At 44.4% G+C, this 20010-nt stretch overlaps 1 protein-coding gene across 1 annotated transcript in view; it reads left to right on the top strand.

Moving 5' to 3' along the window:
* Positions 1-4163: 4163 nt before the first annotated feature.
* ME2 (malic enzyme 2) overlaps positions 4164-20010 on the top strand; it is a 38342-nt gene continuing 22495 nt past the window's right edge. The window contains exons 1-2 of the mRNA XM_081881514.1: positions 4164-4322; positions 16649-16770. Of these exons, the coding sequence (XP_081737640.1) occupies positions 16663-16770 (108 nt within the window). The 5' untranslated portion in view covers positions 4164-4322; positions 16649-16662. The remainder of the gene's footprint in view (positions 4323-16648; positions 16771-20010) is intronic.

Below are 20010 nucleotides of genomic sequence, written 5' to 3'. Positions count from 1 at the left end.
TTGAAATTTATCACCGTGGATTTGAATGTTAATAAAATAGTTCTGTTTCTTTGAAATGGCCATTGTGAAGGGGAAGCCATTGAAAAATCAGGAAAACCCCCAGACAACTCTGTTTCTTAGTACTTTATCATTTTCTCTGGATCTCCACTGGTACACAATCAGTTCACACTGTTTCAAATTCCAGTATTATCAAACCACTTTTAAAAAGAACAGAGCGCTCTTAAACTTACCACATGATTGTTTTCAGCCAGCCATGAGCCAAGACTTTCTCATGTATGTAACCAACAACAATAAAGGAAATTTAACAATGCTTTCCGTTTGGAAATGTATATCTTTGGTATGAAGCAAGGCTTTCAAAAGGTTTTCCAGAGAAACCTGCACTTCTTTGTAAGCTTATTGGGATACCTCAGTTAGAAGATCAGAAATGGCAGGTAGGTATGCTTTTCTTAAAGACAACTTTGTCTATAACTATTGATGTTCCCCAATAAAGTGCAGTGCATGGTCTGAAGACACATGTGTGTGTGTGTGTATGCAAATGTGCGTGGCAGGGGTGTCAAACTGGGTTTTTGACCTGGGTAAAATAAAACCTAGTTTCACCTCTGCTTGCAGCGGTTCTCACCCTGTGGGTCCCCAGATGTTGTTGGACTACAACTCCCATCATCCCTGAGGTCTGGCCTTGCTAGCTAGGGATGATGGGAGTTGTAGTCCAACAACATCTGGGGACCCACAGGGTGAGAACCACTGGCCGGTACCTTGGCAGATGAACTGACATAGAAAAAAGTGGTACTGGTATCTGAAGGAAAAGCACAACTGGGGGTAAATATTTGTAGACTGGCACTCCAAATGAGAAACGTATTAAGGTTACATTTGGAGGGGGTATATTGTGCTCAAAATCCCTTAAGTGCTGCTCTTAGAAAGCATAGTTCCATCCATTTTCTGTATTCATTGTTTCTTACTAGAATCAGGAATACTGTATGTATGTATGTATCAATCAAGAGTTTAAGCTGCAATTCTAAACTCCTGGCTGGCAGTGGTGGGGCTTAAAGGAACGGCATAGCCAGCACCGCATCCATAGTCCCAGCGGTTGTGCAGGTTTTGGTGGAAGGTGTGAGCAAAGGCAGGGGGGGAAATGCTCCTTTGCTATGGGCCCATTGCAAGGTGTTGCAAGCTGGGTGGGCTTCAAGGGGCAGCATAGAAAGTCCGGCTCAACGAGGAGTTCTGTGCAAGTTGGATTCAAACAAAGATGTCATTTACTCTTTACTATCCTATCTGTCTTAACTGGCACAATGGAATGAGACAAGTGTATTGGTGGTGAAACTGCATTTGGTTACAATTCTCAGCTCTGCCATGAACTCACGGGATGTGAACACATGGTAAAATAAAAACAAAAAGAAATGGAGCCAGTTGAATAAAAATCACAGTGCCAGTGAAGTAGTATACTAGCCACTGTTCAAAATGCAATATGCAAGCTTTTGAATAACACAGGGCCCTTCCTTGTGTTTAATGTGCAGGAAAAGAACACATATTTCCATAGAACACAACACAGAAATATTTGAAACTATACCATTAAACGGAAGCTGGTGAATGCCCTCTTCTGGTTATCTGCTGTAGGCTACTATTCCAAACCATCATTTGGTTTGTGTGCACTCCCTGGTTATATCTGAAGTCAGAGCCCAGATTTCAGGCATGACCTGTAATATTCACTACCATCAAATGAAATTCCATTCTGCGCTGAAGGCTATAAAGTGGAAGTCTTTAACCTGTGGTGCGTGCATCTTGATGTGTGCCTTCCATGTGCCCAGATGCACAGTGAGAAGCTCAGCCTATGGATTTCACACTAACTCTTACATGGAAATGCTTCCCATCAGAATAAGCCCCAGGAGATGGGGCTGCTTGTGTAACTTCCTGACAGTTCTCCGCACACCTCCGCAATCTGCAATCCATGTTTCCCAAAGGGGTTATGGTTAAAAGCAGCTTGGTTTTGCAAGAGGAGTGGGGTTTGAAAACAGCAAGCAGGGTCGACGCTACCATCGGCTGCTTCACATCACTGCTGATAAGAGAGCTTTTGTGAAACTGATGCCCTCTAGTTGCTACACCAGTGCCTGGAGATGGACAGTCAGGCAGTGGCGTAGCGTGGGTTGTCAGCACCCGGGGCAAGGCAAGTAATTTGTGCCCCCTAACCTGAGTGAGCCAGGTAGGGGCAGAGAGCTGCGAGTGCGAGTGCGCCCCCCAGATGTTGCGGCCGGTGCGGCCGGCCCCCCCTGCACCCCCCATGCTACGCCACTGCAGTCAGGCCATGTAGCCATAGCAGAGACCAGAGGAGGAACGACTGCTGGGTGCAGAGAGAAGAAAGCCCATGCAGCAGCACAACTGGACACCATCATCTGCCCCAGATGCAATACAATATGTCCCTCCAGTATCTGTCTCTATACCCACAGCAGGTGCTGCAACCTTTCAACGATTTGATGTCATCCGCCAGAGGTGCACTCCTCTATTGTCTCCCAAGACAGTCAGCCCTGTCCCTCACAGAACGTAAATTTCACTGTGACGCGGGATTGATAGTTAAGCCACTCTGGAAATTGTATCTGTAGAGGAAATAAGGGCCTCCTAGCAATTCTCAGCACCCTTAACAAACTGCAGCAGCTCCCAATATCCTTTGGGGAAGTCATGACTGTTCAAAGTGATATCATAGTGCTTTAAAAGTGGTATCATAGTGCTTTAAAGGGTGTGAATATGGCCACAGTCATGCATCTCTAGGTGCCCTCAGTCAATCCCAAGCTATCTCTCTCTGCTGCTGCCTCTTACGCAACTATTGTTTTGTCATACTCTTTACACCCACCTCCTCTCTATTCACCTGGAGAGGTGTCCCTGTTTACCAAGCTCTGGTGCGTACAAACATGTAAGGCTGGAAGGATAAACCTCCTATCGGTTTGGACATTTGGCAGCTTACATTAATAAATGTGTCTTATGTGTGTGGGGGAGGAGGTGTTATTGTTTTGTTTTTCATTATGTTATGTATCTTTGTGTTTCTATATTGTAAACTGTCCTGTATTTCTCGGATGAAGGGTGGTGCATAAATGTAATAAGATAAAACTACCTACCTCACAGAGTTGTTATGAGAATCAAATGAGGAGGAGGAGGAGGAGTGTAAACATATTGAGCTCCTTGGAGAAAAAGGTTGGATATAAATGTAAACAATCAGTGCTAAAGGTAAAGGTAAAGGGACCCCTGACCATTAGGTCCATTTGTGACCGACTCTGGGGCTGCAGCGCTCATCTCGCTTTATTAGCTGAGGGAGCCGGCGTACAGCTTCCGGGTCATGTGGCCAGCATGACTAAGCCGCTTCTGGTGAACCAGAGCAGCACACAGAAACACCATTTACCTTCCCGCCAGAGTGGTACCTATTTATCTACTTGCCCTTTGACATGCTTTCGAACTGCTAGGTTGGCAGGAGCAGGGACCGAACAACGGGAGCTCACCCCGTTGTGGGGATTTGAACCGCCGACCTTCTGATCGGAAAGTCCTAGGCTCTGTGGTTTAACCCACAGTGCCACCCGCGTCCCAATCAGTGCTATTTTTCTGGAAAAAGAGGTGCCGGAACTCAAAATGAAAGCCTCCCTTGTTCTCTTATAATGGCAGTGGTGTCCACCTGAGAGGTGCTGAAACTGAGTTCTGGTGAGTTCCAGCTGAAAAAAAAAGCCCTATCAACAAAATATGTATTTGCTTGGTTACAGGTGGCTTGAAACACGTGGAGGAATTTCAGGTGACCGCCAAACGCTCGTGCGAACTCTCCCATAGGCTTTCCCTTTAAATCAGCGCCGGCTGGCCAAGCCGCACCCTCCAGCCTCGCGTCGCTTTCATTGCCTCCCAAGTCCGCCATCATCTCCCCAGCCAGATGTTTTCCTCTGCATCCCGGCGCGGTGGTCCTTCTGAAGATGCTTTAGCCTTACGAGAGCGCTCTGATTGGCTGCTCCGGCCAGTTTATCAGCATAATTCAAATACGCCCCCCCCCCCCGCATCCCCTCCTTTCCGCCTTCCGTGGTTCCCCGGCGAGAGCGGCGGGACCGAGCGGCAGAAGCACCATTGGCTGGCGGCCGCTGCCGGCTTTCTACTCGCCTGCGCCTTTCATTGGTCGGGCTGCGATGTCGCTCAGCGAGGGAAGACCCGCCCCGCAGGGTGTCGCTCCCTGACTCCGGCTTGCGCGCTTCATTCACTCCCGGGGCCTGCAGGAGGATCGTGGGCTTGGCACAGGGCTTAGATGGTGGAATAGCATCACATAGCGCTGCGACGAAGAGCAGAAGGTGTCGGCAGCCACTTGCCTGGTAAACTATTTCTCACTTTTATTAAAATCCACAACCTGCGTTTCTTATGGTTGCCCTTTGTAGTTATATTCATTTTATTTTCTTCCTGGTTACTTTTCAGTTGAGTCCCTTTCCCTCCCGGAACCTGTCTTTTAGACTCTTAATGTACCTTTACATATATACATATACTCTTCATGTATGTGTGTGTGTGTTTGCTGTGGGCAAATTCATAATTAAACTGCAGCTCAAGCTGGTATTACTATTATTAATAATTATTATATTATAATATAATTAATAATAATAATAATTCATCATAGCAGTGGCCGCTGGATGGGTCACCCTGTTTCAAATAGTATTTTGAAACTTGCTTGGTAAATAGTGCTTCTCCGCAGGCCCTCTGTTGAGTGATTTAGGATGCTGGTAGGATTGTGTCTTTAGGTAGACAGTTAAGCATCCATGCTGTGGGGTGGTGATCTCCTCAAAATAGTTTGTCTTTAGAAATTAGATCAAACAGATTTTTTGCTTGGGCAGGACGAGCCCCCCTCCTGCTCAGATCCATATCCGATTTATTTTTCGCAGTCCTCTGTTTGCAAATCATTACTTCCAACAGTGGGGACGGTTTGCATTCCTGCAGGCTGCTTACTGGTATCTGGCAAAGTTCCTTGGGACAGCGCAATCTGCTTGGGACAGTGTCTATGGTTTTATTTTGAAGGAAACAAGCTGTCTGAAATCAAGTGTGTGTGTTATAAAAGCAAGTGAGAGCATATTTGCAAAAAAACTTCACTTTAGTGAAGACTTGTCAATAAAGAGGCAGGGCTGTGTGGTGAAGGAAACTTATCCTGAAGGGTAGCTAAACCTTCAAGCTAAAATCTGATGGTAGTTGAGCTTTAAAACTAGTCATCCTTATTGCTGCACGTCCAGCCCTTAGAGCAAAGCCATTTTGTGTGTCAGCTCTTGCCCTGAAGTGAACCTCTCTCTTCTCAACCGTAAAAGTCAGGAAGTGAAGATTTCAGACTCGGAAGCAAACATTTTCACTCAGCTAATCTGGGTTTGATCGCAGATTTCTTTTGCAGTGACTTTGACATATGTAGAGCCAAAACGTCACTTAGAGCTTGCAGCAGTGAAGGGAGAAAGAAAAATCCCATTCTAATGGGCCATAGAAAGGGGACCAGAATAGAAATAATGAAATGTTCCTTGTAAGTTTATCACGTAAACTGCAGAAATAGCAACAACTAATTGATGGTTAATTCTTGACTCTTTTTTCTGATCCTTTCTTTGCTTGTGGTTCACTGGAATATTATTTTCCATTCCACCTTCAATTGCTACAAATAAAGACCACTTGTGCTGTCAGCACAGCCAGAGTGACTTTTGCTTTCTGTTGTATGAAACCATTTCCTTAGTTTGGAGGGACATACGCAGAACACAGGAATGTCTCTCCTTAGCAGGTGGACTGGTGGCTGTGGTATTTTCTATAGTGTTCAATCTGTTCCTTGTAATATGCTCAGTGGCTCACTTGCTAGAGCCACCTGCCAAGTGCACATCTTTGCATGTAGAGTACCATACTTTGGCTTCTGCAACCTGCTTATGTATTCCAGAGCACTGTAAATGTCCTGTGAGATACTGCTGCAAGGAAAATTCTGCATTGTAGTATTGGGCTTGGACCTGCCAATCTTACTGCATTTTATGTGGTGGAGGGGTGTAACAAACATACCCACAGTGACAAGTGCCTTCTCTTCAGTTTCTTTCATAAGTCCCTGAAAATTAGCGCAAGTCTAGCCATGAGGGCTTAGTTATGTGTTGTCTGTCCTCATCCTCATCCTTTTCTGTTCTGTGTTATAAAATGCAAAGGTTCTTTTACAGGCCAAATTAAGCAGCTTTTTAGCAGCAGGGGTATGAGGGGAGAGGTTGAAAACCCCACCCACTTCACGCACTGGTCTTCCACTTTCCTTTGCAGGTTAATGTTTATTTATTTAATATATGCATAACCTGCCTTTCAGGGTCAAAATCAATAGCTGAACTGCAGCAGGCCTATTAAGAGCCTTAATCACAAGAAAGCAGCAGTGAATCGATAGGTTTTTATGGCCTTGTGTATCACGACAAAAGTGGAGTTCCACACAGCTGGAAAATGGTTCCATGTCCACAGTTTGTAAAACAAAGCACACAAAAATGCAAGGACAAACTATGTTTGATATGCGGTCTTTAAATTGTTGGGAATGGAGTGCGGCTTGTCATGGGATGAGGTAGATTCTCTTTTTTTAGCATTATGAAATCTTAAGATCTACCATTAGCAGGAAATAAAGTAGAGAGACAATGTTAGAGAGTCCCTTCTTAGACAATTGCATCACATACTTACATAGTCCTTCATCCCTAAAGGAGCAAACCTAATACTCGCTTCTAGTTCGAACAAGCTTTCCTCCCTGGCTGGCTGTAGATATTTTTGCTCGCCACAGAAGTGCCACTTTGAAGTTTATTTTCTGTGTCTCTGTGATGCTCTCCATTTCATACACAGGCAAAGGAATTAAATACTGTATGCCTTCTTTTACTGTTTACACTATTAGGAGGCTTTAACTACAGGTCTAGAAACAAACTATTAAAAACGGGCATTAACGTGTTTCCAATTTTGCTGCTCTGTCTATAAAGTCAAGAAGTCCAAAGTAGATTATTTAGGACCACCTGAAAATATGTGGTTGCTCACTTCACCCCAGTATATTATATATTTTTGATGTAGTCATCATCTTGAGCAAGATAATTGCATTAATATGTCTGTCACATCTAACGGAAATGTCTTCACTTTTTTGCTGCGGGACAAAAATGTGAAGAATTAACTGATTCTGAAATCTAATATGCAGAGGCAGTGTCTCTGTTTGTTTGAAGCGGAGGCATAATGCATCGATCAATTTGTACCTGGAACATGCCCAGCTTAATGAATTATAGCCTGTTTTATCTCTGCTAAAGCGGTGAGCCAATCTAGCACGAGCTTATAAAAAGGTCTGGCTATTTCCACAAAAAGAGCGGACGCTTAGTACTGTGATTCATCTTGCTCGTTCTAAGGAGCATAAAGTCCTTCTTTTTAATGGTCCTCATGCCTTTGGATGAGGTCTAATCCTGTACAAGGTCTCTGCTCTTTCTTACTTTGGACTGCAGATTGGAGGCCCATGTGGTCTTTTTAAAAAAGAAAATAGAAAGCTAGCATGTCTCCTAGTTTTCAGAATGCAGGGAGTTCAGTATGCTCAAGGAAATGGGTCCCCTTCTCCTGACATGCTAGGTTTCTAAATGCAAGGAAGGATTTGCATGGAGGAGTGTTTCGTTTTGTGAGGCTCCACACGGAGCTTGAAGTGGTTTGGCCAATAACATGGACTTACCTTTCCCCTCTCCTTCCAAATGGTGCCTCGTTACCTGAAGCACTTTCCCCCTAATAGTTCTGGTGAAAATAAAAACAGACACCTCTGCTTTATCCATGAGCAGGATGGGCATAATAATAATAATAATAATAATAGTAATTTATTCTTTATACCACGCTCATCTGGCTAGGTTTCCCCAGCCACTCTGGGCGGCTTCCAACACAATATTAAAATACAGTAATGCATCAAACATTAAAAGCTTCCCTAAACAGGGCTGCCTTCAGATGTCTTCTAAAGGTCTGGTAGTTATTTTTCTCTTTGACATTTGGCGGGAGGGCATTCCACAGGGAGGGTGCCACTACCAAGAAGGCCCTCTGCCTGGTTCCCTGTAACTTGGCTTCTTGCAGCGAGGGAACCCGCCAATAGGCCCTCGGCGCTGGACCTCAGTGTCCGGGCAGAACGATGGGGGTGGAGACGCTCCTTCAGGTATACTGGACCGGGGCCATTTAGGGCTTCAAAGGTCAGCACCAACACTTTGAATTGTGCTTGGAAATGTACTGGGAGCCAATGTAGGTCTTTCAAGACCGGTGTTATGTGGTCTCAGCAGCATGTGACTCAATGGAGGTGAATGGGCCTAAGTCTAGGAGATGTCCTGTTGCTTTTCTTATTTTCTTCTGCTGAGGCCCAATGGAATGCTCCCTCTCGGCATAGACCTCTCTGCTTATTCTATTTCTATGTTTAGATGGTATGCATTCTCCTCCCCACTCCGCATTTTATCCTCCTAAAAGCAACCCTGTGAGGTAGGCTAGGCTGAGAGTCAGGGACCGTCCCAAGTTCACCCAGTGAACTTCATGACTGAGTGGGGATTCGAACCTTGGTCTCCCAGGTCCTAGCCCAGCGCTCGAACTTCTCTCCCCATTGCACACCCGCTTCCTAGCCCGTGCGTTTTGCTGGCCTGACTTTGCACCCTCCTGGAGTGTTTTTGCCTGTCTGGAATTTGCCTCTTGCTTGTCTTGATGGAGGGTATGTGTCAATGTGTATGGGAACTAGCCCAGCTCAGAAAAATAAAATTTACATCTTTGAGCCGTCCATTTTCCCCCATGTTTCGTGTAAATATTGCTTTGGCTGCTTTTGAATAACTTTTTTTTGAATTCAGAAGAAATGTACATTCTTTATTTAATCATTTTTATTAATTTTCCAATAAAAAACATCCAATCAACATATCCAATCGTAATCCAGTTAAAACAAAAAACTAAAATAAAAAACACCAAATTAGAATCCAGATTGTAATTATTAATTTTTCAGGGCTCCTCATAGTCTGGACGTCGGAAGCATATCTCCAAATTTCAGTCCTGCCTCTCCTCATTGTTTTCATATTTTCCACATCCCGATTGGTTTTTTTAAAATAATAATATTTATTCAGATTTTTTAAAGATTACAAAGTAAACATGAAAAAGGCAAAAAACAAAAAAATACACAGTACAACACAAAAACAAAAAAATACAAAGAAAAAATGGAATCATTTAAAAAAGAAAAAAAGAAAAAAGCAATTTAAATCCTTTACATAACCACTTCCCTTTTACTTATTTTCTTGACCTCCCCACACCTCCCATTCAAATTCAGATTTTTATTTCAGCAAGTCCTTTCAACCTTATTTTTTAACTTAATAATTTCTTTTAATATCTTATTATTTTACTTTCTCTCTTTCGTCCATTTCCTCTATTCATTTTTGCTTAATCTTCTATATCTAATCTTTTTCCGTATATATCCTTCCAACCTTATTTTCATTTAATTTAGTTCATTTTAAAAACCACTTTTACTTTATCCAATCTTAACTCTCATCCAAACTTATACATCAATACTTATTCTTAAACCATTTCTCTAAGGTCAGCCAAAATTCCCTTCCACGGATTTCCCAATTTTCATACAGATAACAAAACAAACCACATCCCGATTTTAACGCTTTAAAGTTCTCTGTCTCTGTCTCTACGATTCTCAGTCGTGTCAGGAATCATATATCCTTTCGTCCGTCGAATACAGCTTTATCTGTGTCTGTATATTTTTCCAACTGTCTATTTGCCAGCGCAGCTTCCCCTGACTCCATTCCAGTCCAGACTGTTGTCCAAGTCTGTTATCTGAAGTTTCATGACGCAGCAACTCCCAGGTCGTTAATCCTTCCAATCCGGGCTGTTATCCAAACCTTCCTTTTGAGATTTAATGACACAGTACCTTCCACATTGTTGAGTTGCTATTATAAATTGTTGGGCAAAGTGTTTGCAATATTGCAGTGTAAATAAACTGTATTCCACAGATATAAGTCATTTGACGATCGATCGTCAGAAATGTACTCTCTCGTGCCCCCGCCTTCATTTTCTTTTTTGAAAAAAAATGTTAATGATAACTACCCCTGAGTGTTAGGGGCTGGCTGGAGACGAATAATGTAAATGCATCAGCTGGCTCTAATATTTATTTATTTCATGGAATTTATACACTTCTTGATAGTAAAAAAACAACAATAAACCTGTCAGTGGTTTACAGATAATATAAAACAATGATTTTATCAACAAGAAATATTATTGCAAAAATAGAATATATTTAGCTATGCCCTCCCTTCCCCCTGACAGGGACTCAAGGCGGCTTGCAGATAAAATAAGAACAGAACAAGAATTAACAACAGTAATTTGGAAAAGCTCAAACTAACAATAAACCAAAAACAGATTGAAACGCAACATCAGTGTACACTGGGTCTCACTGATGGGAAACATTTGCTCCCTAGATAAGCACCTTTGTACAGTGCTAACGATTAGTTTGAACTGGCTGGCTGCCCTTCTGATAAGAGGTTTCCCCTCAGAAACCAACAGTCGTCCGTGACTCAGAGAAATGCCGTCTTCCAGATACCAAAACTTATTGGCTTTTTGAAATCGAGATGGGTAATACAATTAAGAGGGGGGAGGCCATTGGTGCCTCTGGTCTGATTGAACGGAAATCACATCTCTCCAGGAAAAAAATGAGTGTCAGAACTTTTCTACATAAAATCAGGCAGGGAGCTGTAGGATGCTGATCTCTGACTTAGCGAACCTGGAGTTGTATTCAACCAAGCCCTGCTCAGAGTAATCCCGTTGAAATTAATGCACCTACTTTGTGATCTATGGGTTTACTCTGAGTAGGACTAGCATCCCAGGGTGCAGGTCCCCAGTCAGCCATCAAGGTCGATTACTGGGCGACCTTGTGCCAGCCAATGTATCTGAGCTACCCGACCTCACAGGATTGTTGTGAAGATAAAATGGGAAGGAGGAGAATCATATCTGTTACCAGTTCCACAGGGTGGGTGCCACTACCGAGAAGGCCCTCTGCCTGCTTCCCTGTAACTTCACTTCTCGCAGCGAGGGAGCCACCAGAAGGCCCTCGGCGCTGGACCTCAGTGTCCGGGCAGAACGATGGGGGGGGGGGAGACACTCCTTCAGCTATACTGGGCCGAGGCTGTTTAGGGCTTTCAATGTCAGCACCAACACTTTGAATTTTGCTCCGAAATGCACTGGGAGCCAATGAAGCTCTTTCAGGACCAGTGTCATATGGTCTCAGCAGCCACTCCCAGTCACCAGTCAAGCTGCTGCATATGATATGATACGATATGATAGCCATCTTCAAATATCTCAAGAGCTGTCCTATGGAAGATGGAGCAAGCTTGTTTACTCCTGCTCTGGAGGGTAGGATTCGAAGCAATGGCTTCAAGTTACAAGAAAGGAGATTTGGACTAAACAGCAGGAACAACTTTCTGACAGCAAGAGCTGTTTGACAGTGGAACGGTCTCCCTCAGGAGATTGTGGACTCCCCTTCGTTGGAGGTTTTCCAGCAGAGGTTCAATGGCCATCTGTCATGGATGCTTTAGCTGATATTCCTGCCTTTCAGGGGGTTGGACTAGATGGACTCTTGGAGTCTTTTCCAACTCTATGATTCCCCCTGTCCCAGCACCATGGCTCCCTTCTGCATCCTTGGTTTGCCACAATTGCATTTACTCCCCGTCCCCCAAAAACAAAAACATTGAAGGGGATTCAATCGCAGCTGTATCCCTTTTCAAATTATCGCTTCCCCCTGCATCCGTGGCTTGCCAAGTCCACATCTTTCTGATTTCCTCCTCGTCTGAACTGCTGTGGCTTTTCAACTTACCTCCTACTTACGTGTTTGCTGAGGATTCCTCCCCCAGGAAAGCTGCGCCAGTGCTTTGTGTGGAGTAAGTGACCAGATTAGTGATAGATAAGTGGTCGCCCCCACTTCTGCTTGTCCCACTGCTCCTCCCCCTCCCCCCGGGAAAACCAGCTGTTCACCGCTGAATCAGAATAAACATGTTATGTACTGAGTTGAATAGGATCCAAAATGCAGCAGTCTGGTTGGTCCTAGAACAATAGGATTCAGAATGCAGCAGTCTGATGGGTCCGCAGGAGCCATCCAATCCAGCTCCAGGTGGAAGTGACTCCGCAACCTCATTGGCCTACAGGAGAATCCCAGAATTAGCCAATCACATGGGGCCCATTATGTAAATAATGTATATAAAGCAGACATTTTGGGGGAACTTCCATTCCTCACTACTATGAGCTGAATAAAGAGCATGAAATCCACACTCGACTCCGAGTATATTTCCAAACATTAATTGGATTGCAGCTTGTTCCATTTCAGCAGTAAATAGTGGGTTTTCTAAGAGAAAACTGTGTGACAGATAAAAAACTACTTGGACTCGTGTAGACAGCACAGGACAAGTGGGGAAAATAATCTCTTGGGCATTGTGGATGAGCCCTAAGCCTGAAACCACTGCAAGACTTACTTGTTTTGCCAAGCTAGTATTTGGCACACTTGACTCAACCTTGCATGCTCATATTCACACGCTCACCTGGGGCGATTAGCAGTAGCCCCTACGTGATCAGGGGCATGGCAAGTGCCCTGCCCCATTTCCCCTACCCTACCTCATTCTACCAACTCCTGCTTGCCCCCATGGTTTAAAGCACCGGGGCAACTTTTCTTACCCATGGCAAAAAGAAATTTAAAAAAGCAAACAAACCTAATGTGTGTGTTCTCCTTGTGTTGAAAAACTAAATTAAGAAATTAATTTGAAGGACAAGTAGAAAGTCCGAATTCATTATGGTTCAATCGGCATTTATTTTAAATTATGAGTTCAAGGACAGAGTTCGGGAGAGAATAAGTAATGGCTAATTAGATTGTACCGGGGCCAGATGACACTTGTATCATGTTTCATTTGTTCCTCCTCCTGCAACGGGAGAGCAATCCGGTTCCACAGGTTGCTCATTAACTGGAGACAGGTAAATTAATTTGTTGGGAGGAGTACCTTCTGTTGGCTTTATATCATGGCTAAATATATTTGAAGGTGCTTAGCCTCCTCTAATGGATGCCTGTCAGTAATGCAGAGCAGAACGTAGTGCTAATTGCTGTCAAATTGGGATCTAAGGACCAGCGTTACCTGAAGTGCAACCCCCGTAGCAATTGACGAATCTGTCTAGAGTTGCCTTTCAGACTGTGTCCAGGGAAATTACCTTTCAGGGGGGTTTATTGGAGAACTCCGACTGATTCACAGCTTCTTCACTGAGGCATTGCAGAGCATAACTTCAAAGCATTAGTTAATTAGTTCCATTAAAAGCCGAGTGGCAAATAAGCTCCAAAATCATCTTGTTGGTTGACAGGTTCTAAAAACCTTCAACCTAGCTCAAGTTCTCCTGTTTGACTTGTCTATGTACTAATGGCATCTCTTCAATAAATTGGATTTGATACAGATTTCTGCCATAGATCTTTCTCGACCGATTAATTCCAGCAGGCCAGCTGGGTTTTGTCCCCAGTCACCTAAGCGCTCTTCAGAAAGCAGCTTGTGTTTCTGTTAGCAACGAAGTTTCCGTTGCTTCTGTTGCCAAGCTGTAAATGAATAAACTTGGCCACATGTCCCTCTGAACTAGCGTGATTCAGAAGAAAACTTCTTATTCATATTCTTTCTACTTTGATTTGTTTTTAAAGGGCCTACGCAGCAAAGGTTTGCAGATGTGCACCAAATTCGTGATTTAGAAAACAAAGTCGCTTCTCTCTCCCATAATACCTGCATCTTAAAGCGGGCAGCTAAGAGAGATGGAACTCAAGGCAGACTAAAAATAAAAAGGCACAATCGGTTCCCGCGTTGCTGTCAGAACTTTCCAAAGGACATTTGGAGGTTTTGACATTCCTGGCAATGGATTTATTGTTTTTAAAGAGCAATTTATGGCAGTAGCCTCACCTTGTATAATAGGGTCCTGAATCTTGATTTCAAAGCCGTACTTAATATAGAGAGATAATTTATTACGGTCAAAGACCAGCTCGCATAACACAATAAAAACAGCGTTCATAAAGATAAAATATACAATTAGAGCAGATTGCAGCAATAGCTCATGTGTTAAAATTGAGATATATACATACACCCGTACAACTGAGATTTGGGCTACCATAAAAATTGACCCTGAGGCACCCCAAAGGACGACTTCAGCTTTTCCCTAATAAGCTATTTTATTCTAGAGGATGACCTGTGCCTACAAATCTGGCGCAGAATCTGGCTACCAGCCAGGTCGTCTTGTGATCTTTGTCCAAGAGGAGAGAATTAAGTTTAGACTTTTCTGAAAGATTGGCGAGCCTCTTCAGCAAAGGGTCAATGGTTTCTCTACGAATCTCAGCATAAAAAGGACGTCTAAAAAAAGATATGTTCGGGGCTCCCTATTTCCCCTAATGGGCAGGTGCAAAGTCTCTGTGTATATGGGACTTTTCCATAGTAGCCTTCCAGTTCCGATGAGGGCAAGGCTGAGCTTCTAGCAAGAGTTAAAGCCTTTCTTGCATTCCTGGGTGCGAGGAAATAGAGATATGTTGCTGGAATGGCTATGTATCTCCTGTTTTCTATGACAGCTGGACATATAAAGGGCCCTATTACCTTCAGTAGCTTAGGGCCTCATCAAACCTTTATAACCACTTCCCCAACTCACTAGTTTATAATTGATTAACATAATGTTGTGCCTAGAACTTTGACTGCTTCCCCTCCTAATTAATCAATAACTCGAGACATGGAGCAGTATGCTATTCAAAAGAGACTTCCACCAGAATTTCATTTTCATTGCTGTTTAAAATATGTTGGCATCTCACTCCTTGCCCCGCCACATTTAATATTCTATAAAATGACATAAGAAAACCAGATAAAATTATTCTGGGGCACAAATGAGACCAAAGAAACACCGCTTCGCCGTCCCTGCTATGGCATATCAAAGAACCCCCCCCCCTTCCCCCTTTTGAAAAATTCAGCATTTATAGGCATGGCCTCTGCTTCAAACCATGAAATGCCGGTTGCGCCCAAGCTTGCAAAACCAATACTTAAGACTTAATAGATGCTGCTGTTGTTATAGTGCCTGGATAGCTCAGTTGGTTAGAGCGTGGTGCTGATAACACCAAGGTTGCAGGTTCGATCCCCGTATGGGGCAGCTGCAGAGTCGTGCATTGCAGGCAGTTGGGTGAGATGATCTTCAGGGTCCCTTCCAACTTTAAGATTTTATTTATATTGTGCCATGTATAAGATACTTTACTAAAGTCCCTACTGCAAAGGGCTGGCAATCTTAAAATATACCTGAGGAAGAATGGTAGAATGTACCCTACGTATCCCTTTCCTGGAATGGGATTGTTTCAGTTACAGGTGCTTTGGTTTAGCTACAGCAGGGACGTCCCACTCCCAATAGACTGCGATCTGCTCACGGTATTAAAAAAAACTGGCAGTGATCACCATCTACCTGTTGGACATGCCTGAGCTACAGTAAGAACATAGTAAGAGCTCTGCTGCATCAGGTCAGTGGCCCACCTGGTCTAACATCCTTTGGCGAACCAGACTCCTGTGGGAATATCCCTCTCCCCTTCAGTGCTTTCTATCAGCTGGCCTTTGGAAGCATAGCTGCCTCTGACCATCATGGCTCACAGCTGTGGAGCTGTCCAAGTTGGTGTTGATCACTACATCTTGTGCGAATGAATTCCACAGGTTAGCTGTGCAGAGAAATGCCTTCTTTTGTCTATTCTGAATCTTCCAGCGTTCAGCTTCATTGGATGTCTCTGAGCCTCTAGGGCAGCCTTTCTCAACCTGTGGGTCCCCAGATGTTGTTGAACTACAACTCCCATCACCCCTAGCTAGCAAGGCCAGAGCTCAGGGATGGTGGGAGTTGTAGTCCAACAACATCTGGGGACCCACAGGTTGAGAAAGGCTGCTGTAGGGTTATGAGAATTAAATTTGTGATTTCTGCAACTCGGCAAGCGATGGCACACGATGGACACGGGTGGCGCTGTGGTCTAAACCACTGAGCCTCTTGGGCTTGCCGATCGGAAGGTTGGCGGTTTTAATCCCCGCGGCGGAGTGAGCTCCTTTTGCTGTGTCCCAGCTCCTGCCTGCCTAGCAGTTCGAAAGCATGCCAGTGCGAGTAGATAAGTAGGTAGCGCTGTAGCAGGAAGGTAAATGGCGTTTCTGTGTGCTCTGGTTTCCATCACAGTGTCCCGTTGCGCCAGAAGCAGTTTAGTCATGCTGGCCACATGACGTTGAAAACTGTCTGTGGATAAACGCTGGCTCCCTCGGTCTGAAAATTGAGATGAGCGCCACACCCCATAGTTGTGTTTGACTGGACTTAACTGTCTAGGGGCCCTTTACCTATACCTGTTTTTTTTTTACTGTAGTCATGCAGCACCCTCATATACGCAGCCACAAAGTGCCAGGAGTAAAGCAAAGCACTAATGTTCCTTCCCACCCTCTTCTCTTAGCTCTTTTTCATTCCTCCAAATGCTGTCCCTGCCTTGCTTGTAGACCGAGTTGTTGTTGTTGTTTTGAAAGGCTATAGGTGTTATCTAGCCAGCATGAGAAAAGCTTAACTATCCATAAAGGGTTTGCTTGTACCTCTGTGTGTTGCCAGTGTGAAACAAGACTGCCCTCTTTGTAACGTGTAACGTAATGTTTTCTTTCTCCAGGCAAACCATACAGAATGTTCTCCAGATTAAGAATAGCTTCTGCTCCCTGCGTCTTGGCATGTCGCAGAGCACATACAAAAGAAAAAGGCAAGGTCTTGATGCTGAACCCGAGAACAAATAAGGTCGGTCGCATGGAATGTCTTTCACGTCTGTTCTTGAATTGCTATCTGTGCTGTGGATCTTACCCAGAGCTAAAAGCTTCTGCAAGAGCATGGGGGGTTGTTGTGCTGAGACTCATAGCCTCAAAAGAAAAGACTAAGGCTGGTGCAATTCTTACCCACACTTACCTGGGAGTAAACTCCATTGAATTCAGTAGGATTGACTTCTGAGTAGGTGTGGTTCAGATTGTGTTGTAAATGAGATAGAAGCCTTACTTTAAGCAAAGCCTGAATGACCACATCTAACTTTGCATATCTTTATTACCGGTAGTTTGAATGGAAGGGCGACAACGTAGAGAATCACAACAAATCCTCCTCTTGTAATATGAGTACAGTGGTACCTCGGGTTAAGTACTTAATTTGTTCTGGAGGTCCGTTCTTAACCTGAAACTGTTCTTAACCTGAAGCACCACTTTAGCTAATGGGGCCTCCTGCTGCTGCTGCGCTGCCGGAGCACAATTTCCGTTCTCATCCTGAAGCAAAGTGCTTAACCTGAAGCGCTATTTCTGGGTTAGTGGAGTCTGTAACCTGAAGCGTATGTAACCTGAAGCGTATGTAACCCGAGGTACCACTGTATAATACTGGTGGTGGTAGTGCATTGTGCTTGTGTTGGTGCAGTGTCATGGAATACTTAGCTCATCGGGAAACACAGCAGTTTGCAGTCCTTCTTCCATAAGGGAAGGAGACATTGTCAGTGTGGCTGGGATCAAAACTTTTCACGTGGCAGGTGCAGGGCTGGTAGGGAAAGCACAGGGAACTGGTCAGCTGGAGGATAAAGGAATCTAGTGACAAGGGAGAATTGAGACGAGAAGAAGAAGCTGTGGGAGAATGAATCTTGAGAGAAAGGGTAGAGAAGAGGAAAAGTTTGCATCAGAGAAGAGGTTCATCCCATATGGTTTAAGATTAGCACTTACCAAGAGGGAGGAAATTGGGTTATTTAAGGTAAGAAACTTTTAAAGCAGGCCTTTTCTCAACAACACTCTCCACATACTTTTGGTCTACTGCAAAGTTCCTAAATAGTGAATGGAAAGTAACAAGAAGTGGGGCGGGTGCTGGGTGCCTGCTAAATACGGGGCTCATTTCCTTGAAAACTCAGTGGTTCTTGGCTAAATTTGACTTTCAGAAGAATGTCACCTGGTTGCCTTATTGCCAGCCCAGAGCCAAGAGAGGAGTAATGGGTACGGCAATAGGTTTGGGTGTCGGCTGCTCTAACTGACCTACTGTCCCCTTTCCAAAGTGTCTTACCACAAAACTTGTGGCCCTCTAGTTAGCTGGCCTCCAACCTATAGCCCGCCCTACAATGGGTCACAGCCGCAACACTACAATGGTACAAGTATATGGTGTTCGTTTAAAAGTGGATCCTCAAATGCATGTTTGATCCAAAGGTGGCTCTTGCTTCTAAAAAGGTTGCTCGAGATGTCATTGGGACTGCAGCTCCCATCATCCTTGACCATTGGCTGTGCCCGCTGAGGCCCATGGGAGTTGGAGTCCTACGACATTTGGAGGGTCACAGGGGAGGTAGGGCAGTACGGAGCTCTGACAGACAGATCTCTTCCCCCCCCATGCCAAAAAATGAGTTACGATTCTGTTGACAGGAAAAATAAGAAGTAATTCCGTGTGCAAAACGATAGGAGTGATGAACCCCGAGGTCACCGCTGGGTTTATTGTTCAATCCGGCAGTTTTTATTGAGGCTGAGTCATAAGAGGATTAAGAATGAAGTCGAGACAGATAGCTGTCAAAAGGCGTAGCTGGGGTTGCTGAGAGGGAATGGGCTCTGGAAAATAAAAGTGCTAAATAATGGCTGCCTGGTTCTCTTCTGCCCCCTCCCACCAAAAAAGGACCCTTGCCCATTTCAACAATAATATTTTAATATTTATTATTTCTTAAACAGATGTTTGTTGAGCATCTGGATAAGCCCTAAGTAGGCCATATTGAAGCTCAATCTTCTGAAAAAGGAGGGCCTCTGAACACTGTTCAAATCTCTGAAGAGACTGAACAAGATGCCATCTGAGATTAGTGACCCCGACTTTCCTTCAAAAAACAATATCCTTCATTACTCTCCAAGCCTCTTCATCCTTGGCAGATTAAAATTGAGGAAACTATGGGCCCTGTTAGCTCAATAAGATGTCAGGCTCACTGAGATTCAGCTTTGCTAAAAAAAATAAAACCCAACTAGATGGTACTGAGAATTGCCAGGAATTGTTTTGGCTTGTTGAATTAGATTAGTGTTGGTATAATAATAATAATAATAATAACAATAATAATAATAGTAATAATAGTAATAATAATCTATTATTTATTATTTATACTCCGCATATCTGGCTAGGCTTCCCCAGCCACTCTGGGCGGCTTCCAACAAAACACTAAAATACAGTAATGCATCAAACATTAAAAGCTTCCCTAAACTAGAACAGGGGTGCTTGTTTTTATTTTCCTTAGCATTCTTTTGATGAAGCAAATCTTTAGAGTAGGGCCGGGGATACTGGTTGCTAGGAAACAAGAGTGAGAGGGGCCTGTTTTGCTCATGTCCTGCTTGTGGTCTCCTGGACTAAATAGAATCCTGGACTAGTGCTAGGCGAGATCAGCCTTTCAACATCACGATCTATCACCAGCCAAACATCGCAATATGTATCCCCAGCCAACACATTGCAGTGTTGAAAAGCAGAGGGAGGAACGAGCTGCATCGGCCCTGGCCCTGCAAGGCACCAGGGTGAAACCACCTCAGCTCCCTTGGCGGGTGCTGGTGCCTAGCTGTCAACCGTCCCTTATTTGGCGGGAAAGTCCCTTATCCCAGCACGGTGTCCCGCTGCTGTCCCTTATTGATGGTGTCCCTTAAATTTCCCGGGTTTCAAAGGAAGCAGCTCCTCTCCCTACCTCCCTGCCGGCCAGGGAGGAGGGAGGCTCCAACTGTGTTGGTTGGCTGCGTTGCTCACCCAATAAGGAGTCTAAGAACGACTGGGGGGGGGGTGGAGCTTGCATGCCTTGTGCTGATCAAATCGGCCGTGTTGCCTGGGGACTCGCCTTTGCTCAGCGCTTCCCAGCGGAGAGGTGACAGTGGTTTCCCTTGCTGTATCCCCTTTGCCGGGTTGCTGTGCTGTGGGAACCACCGCTTGAAGCTTCGTTTGGCTGCTGGCTGGGCTTTCTGCCTTTGGCTTGGAGGGGCTCAGAAGTTGAACATACCTGTGCTCTGAAAAATCCCTTAT

This window comes from Podarcis erhardii, assembly GCF_964252035.2.
Source record: "Podarcis erhardii genome assembly, chromosome: 11".
NCBI lineage: Eukaryota > Metazoa > Chordata > Lepidosauria > Squamata > Lacertidae > Podarcis > Podarcis erhardii.
This window is presented reverse-complemented; position numbering and strand designations above follow the sequence as displayed.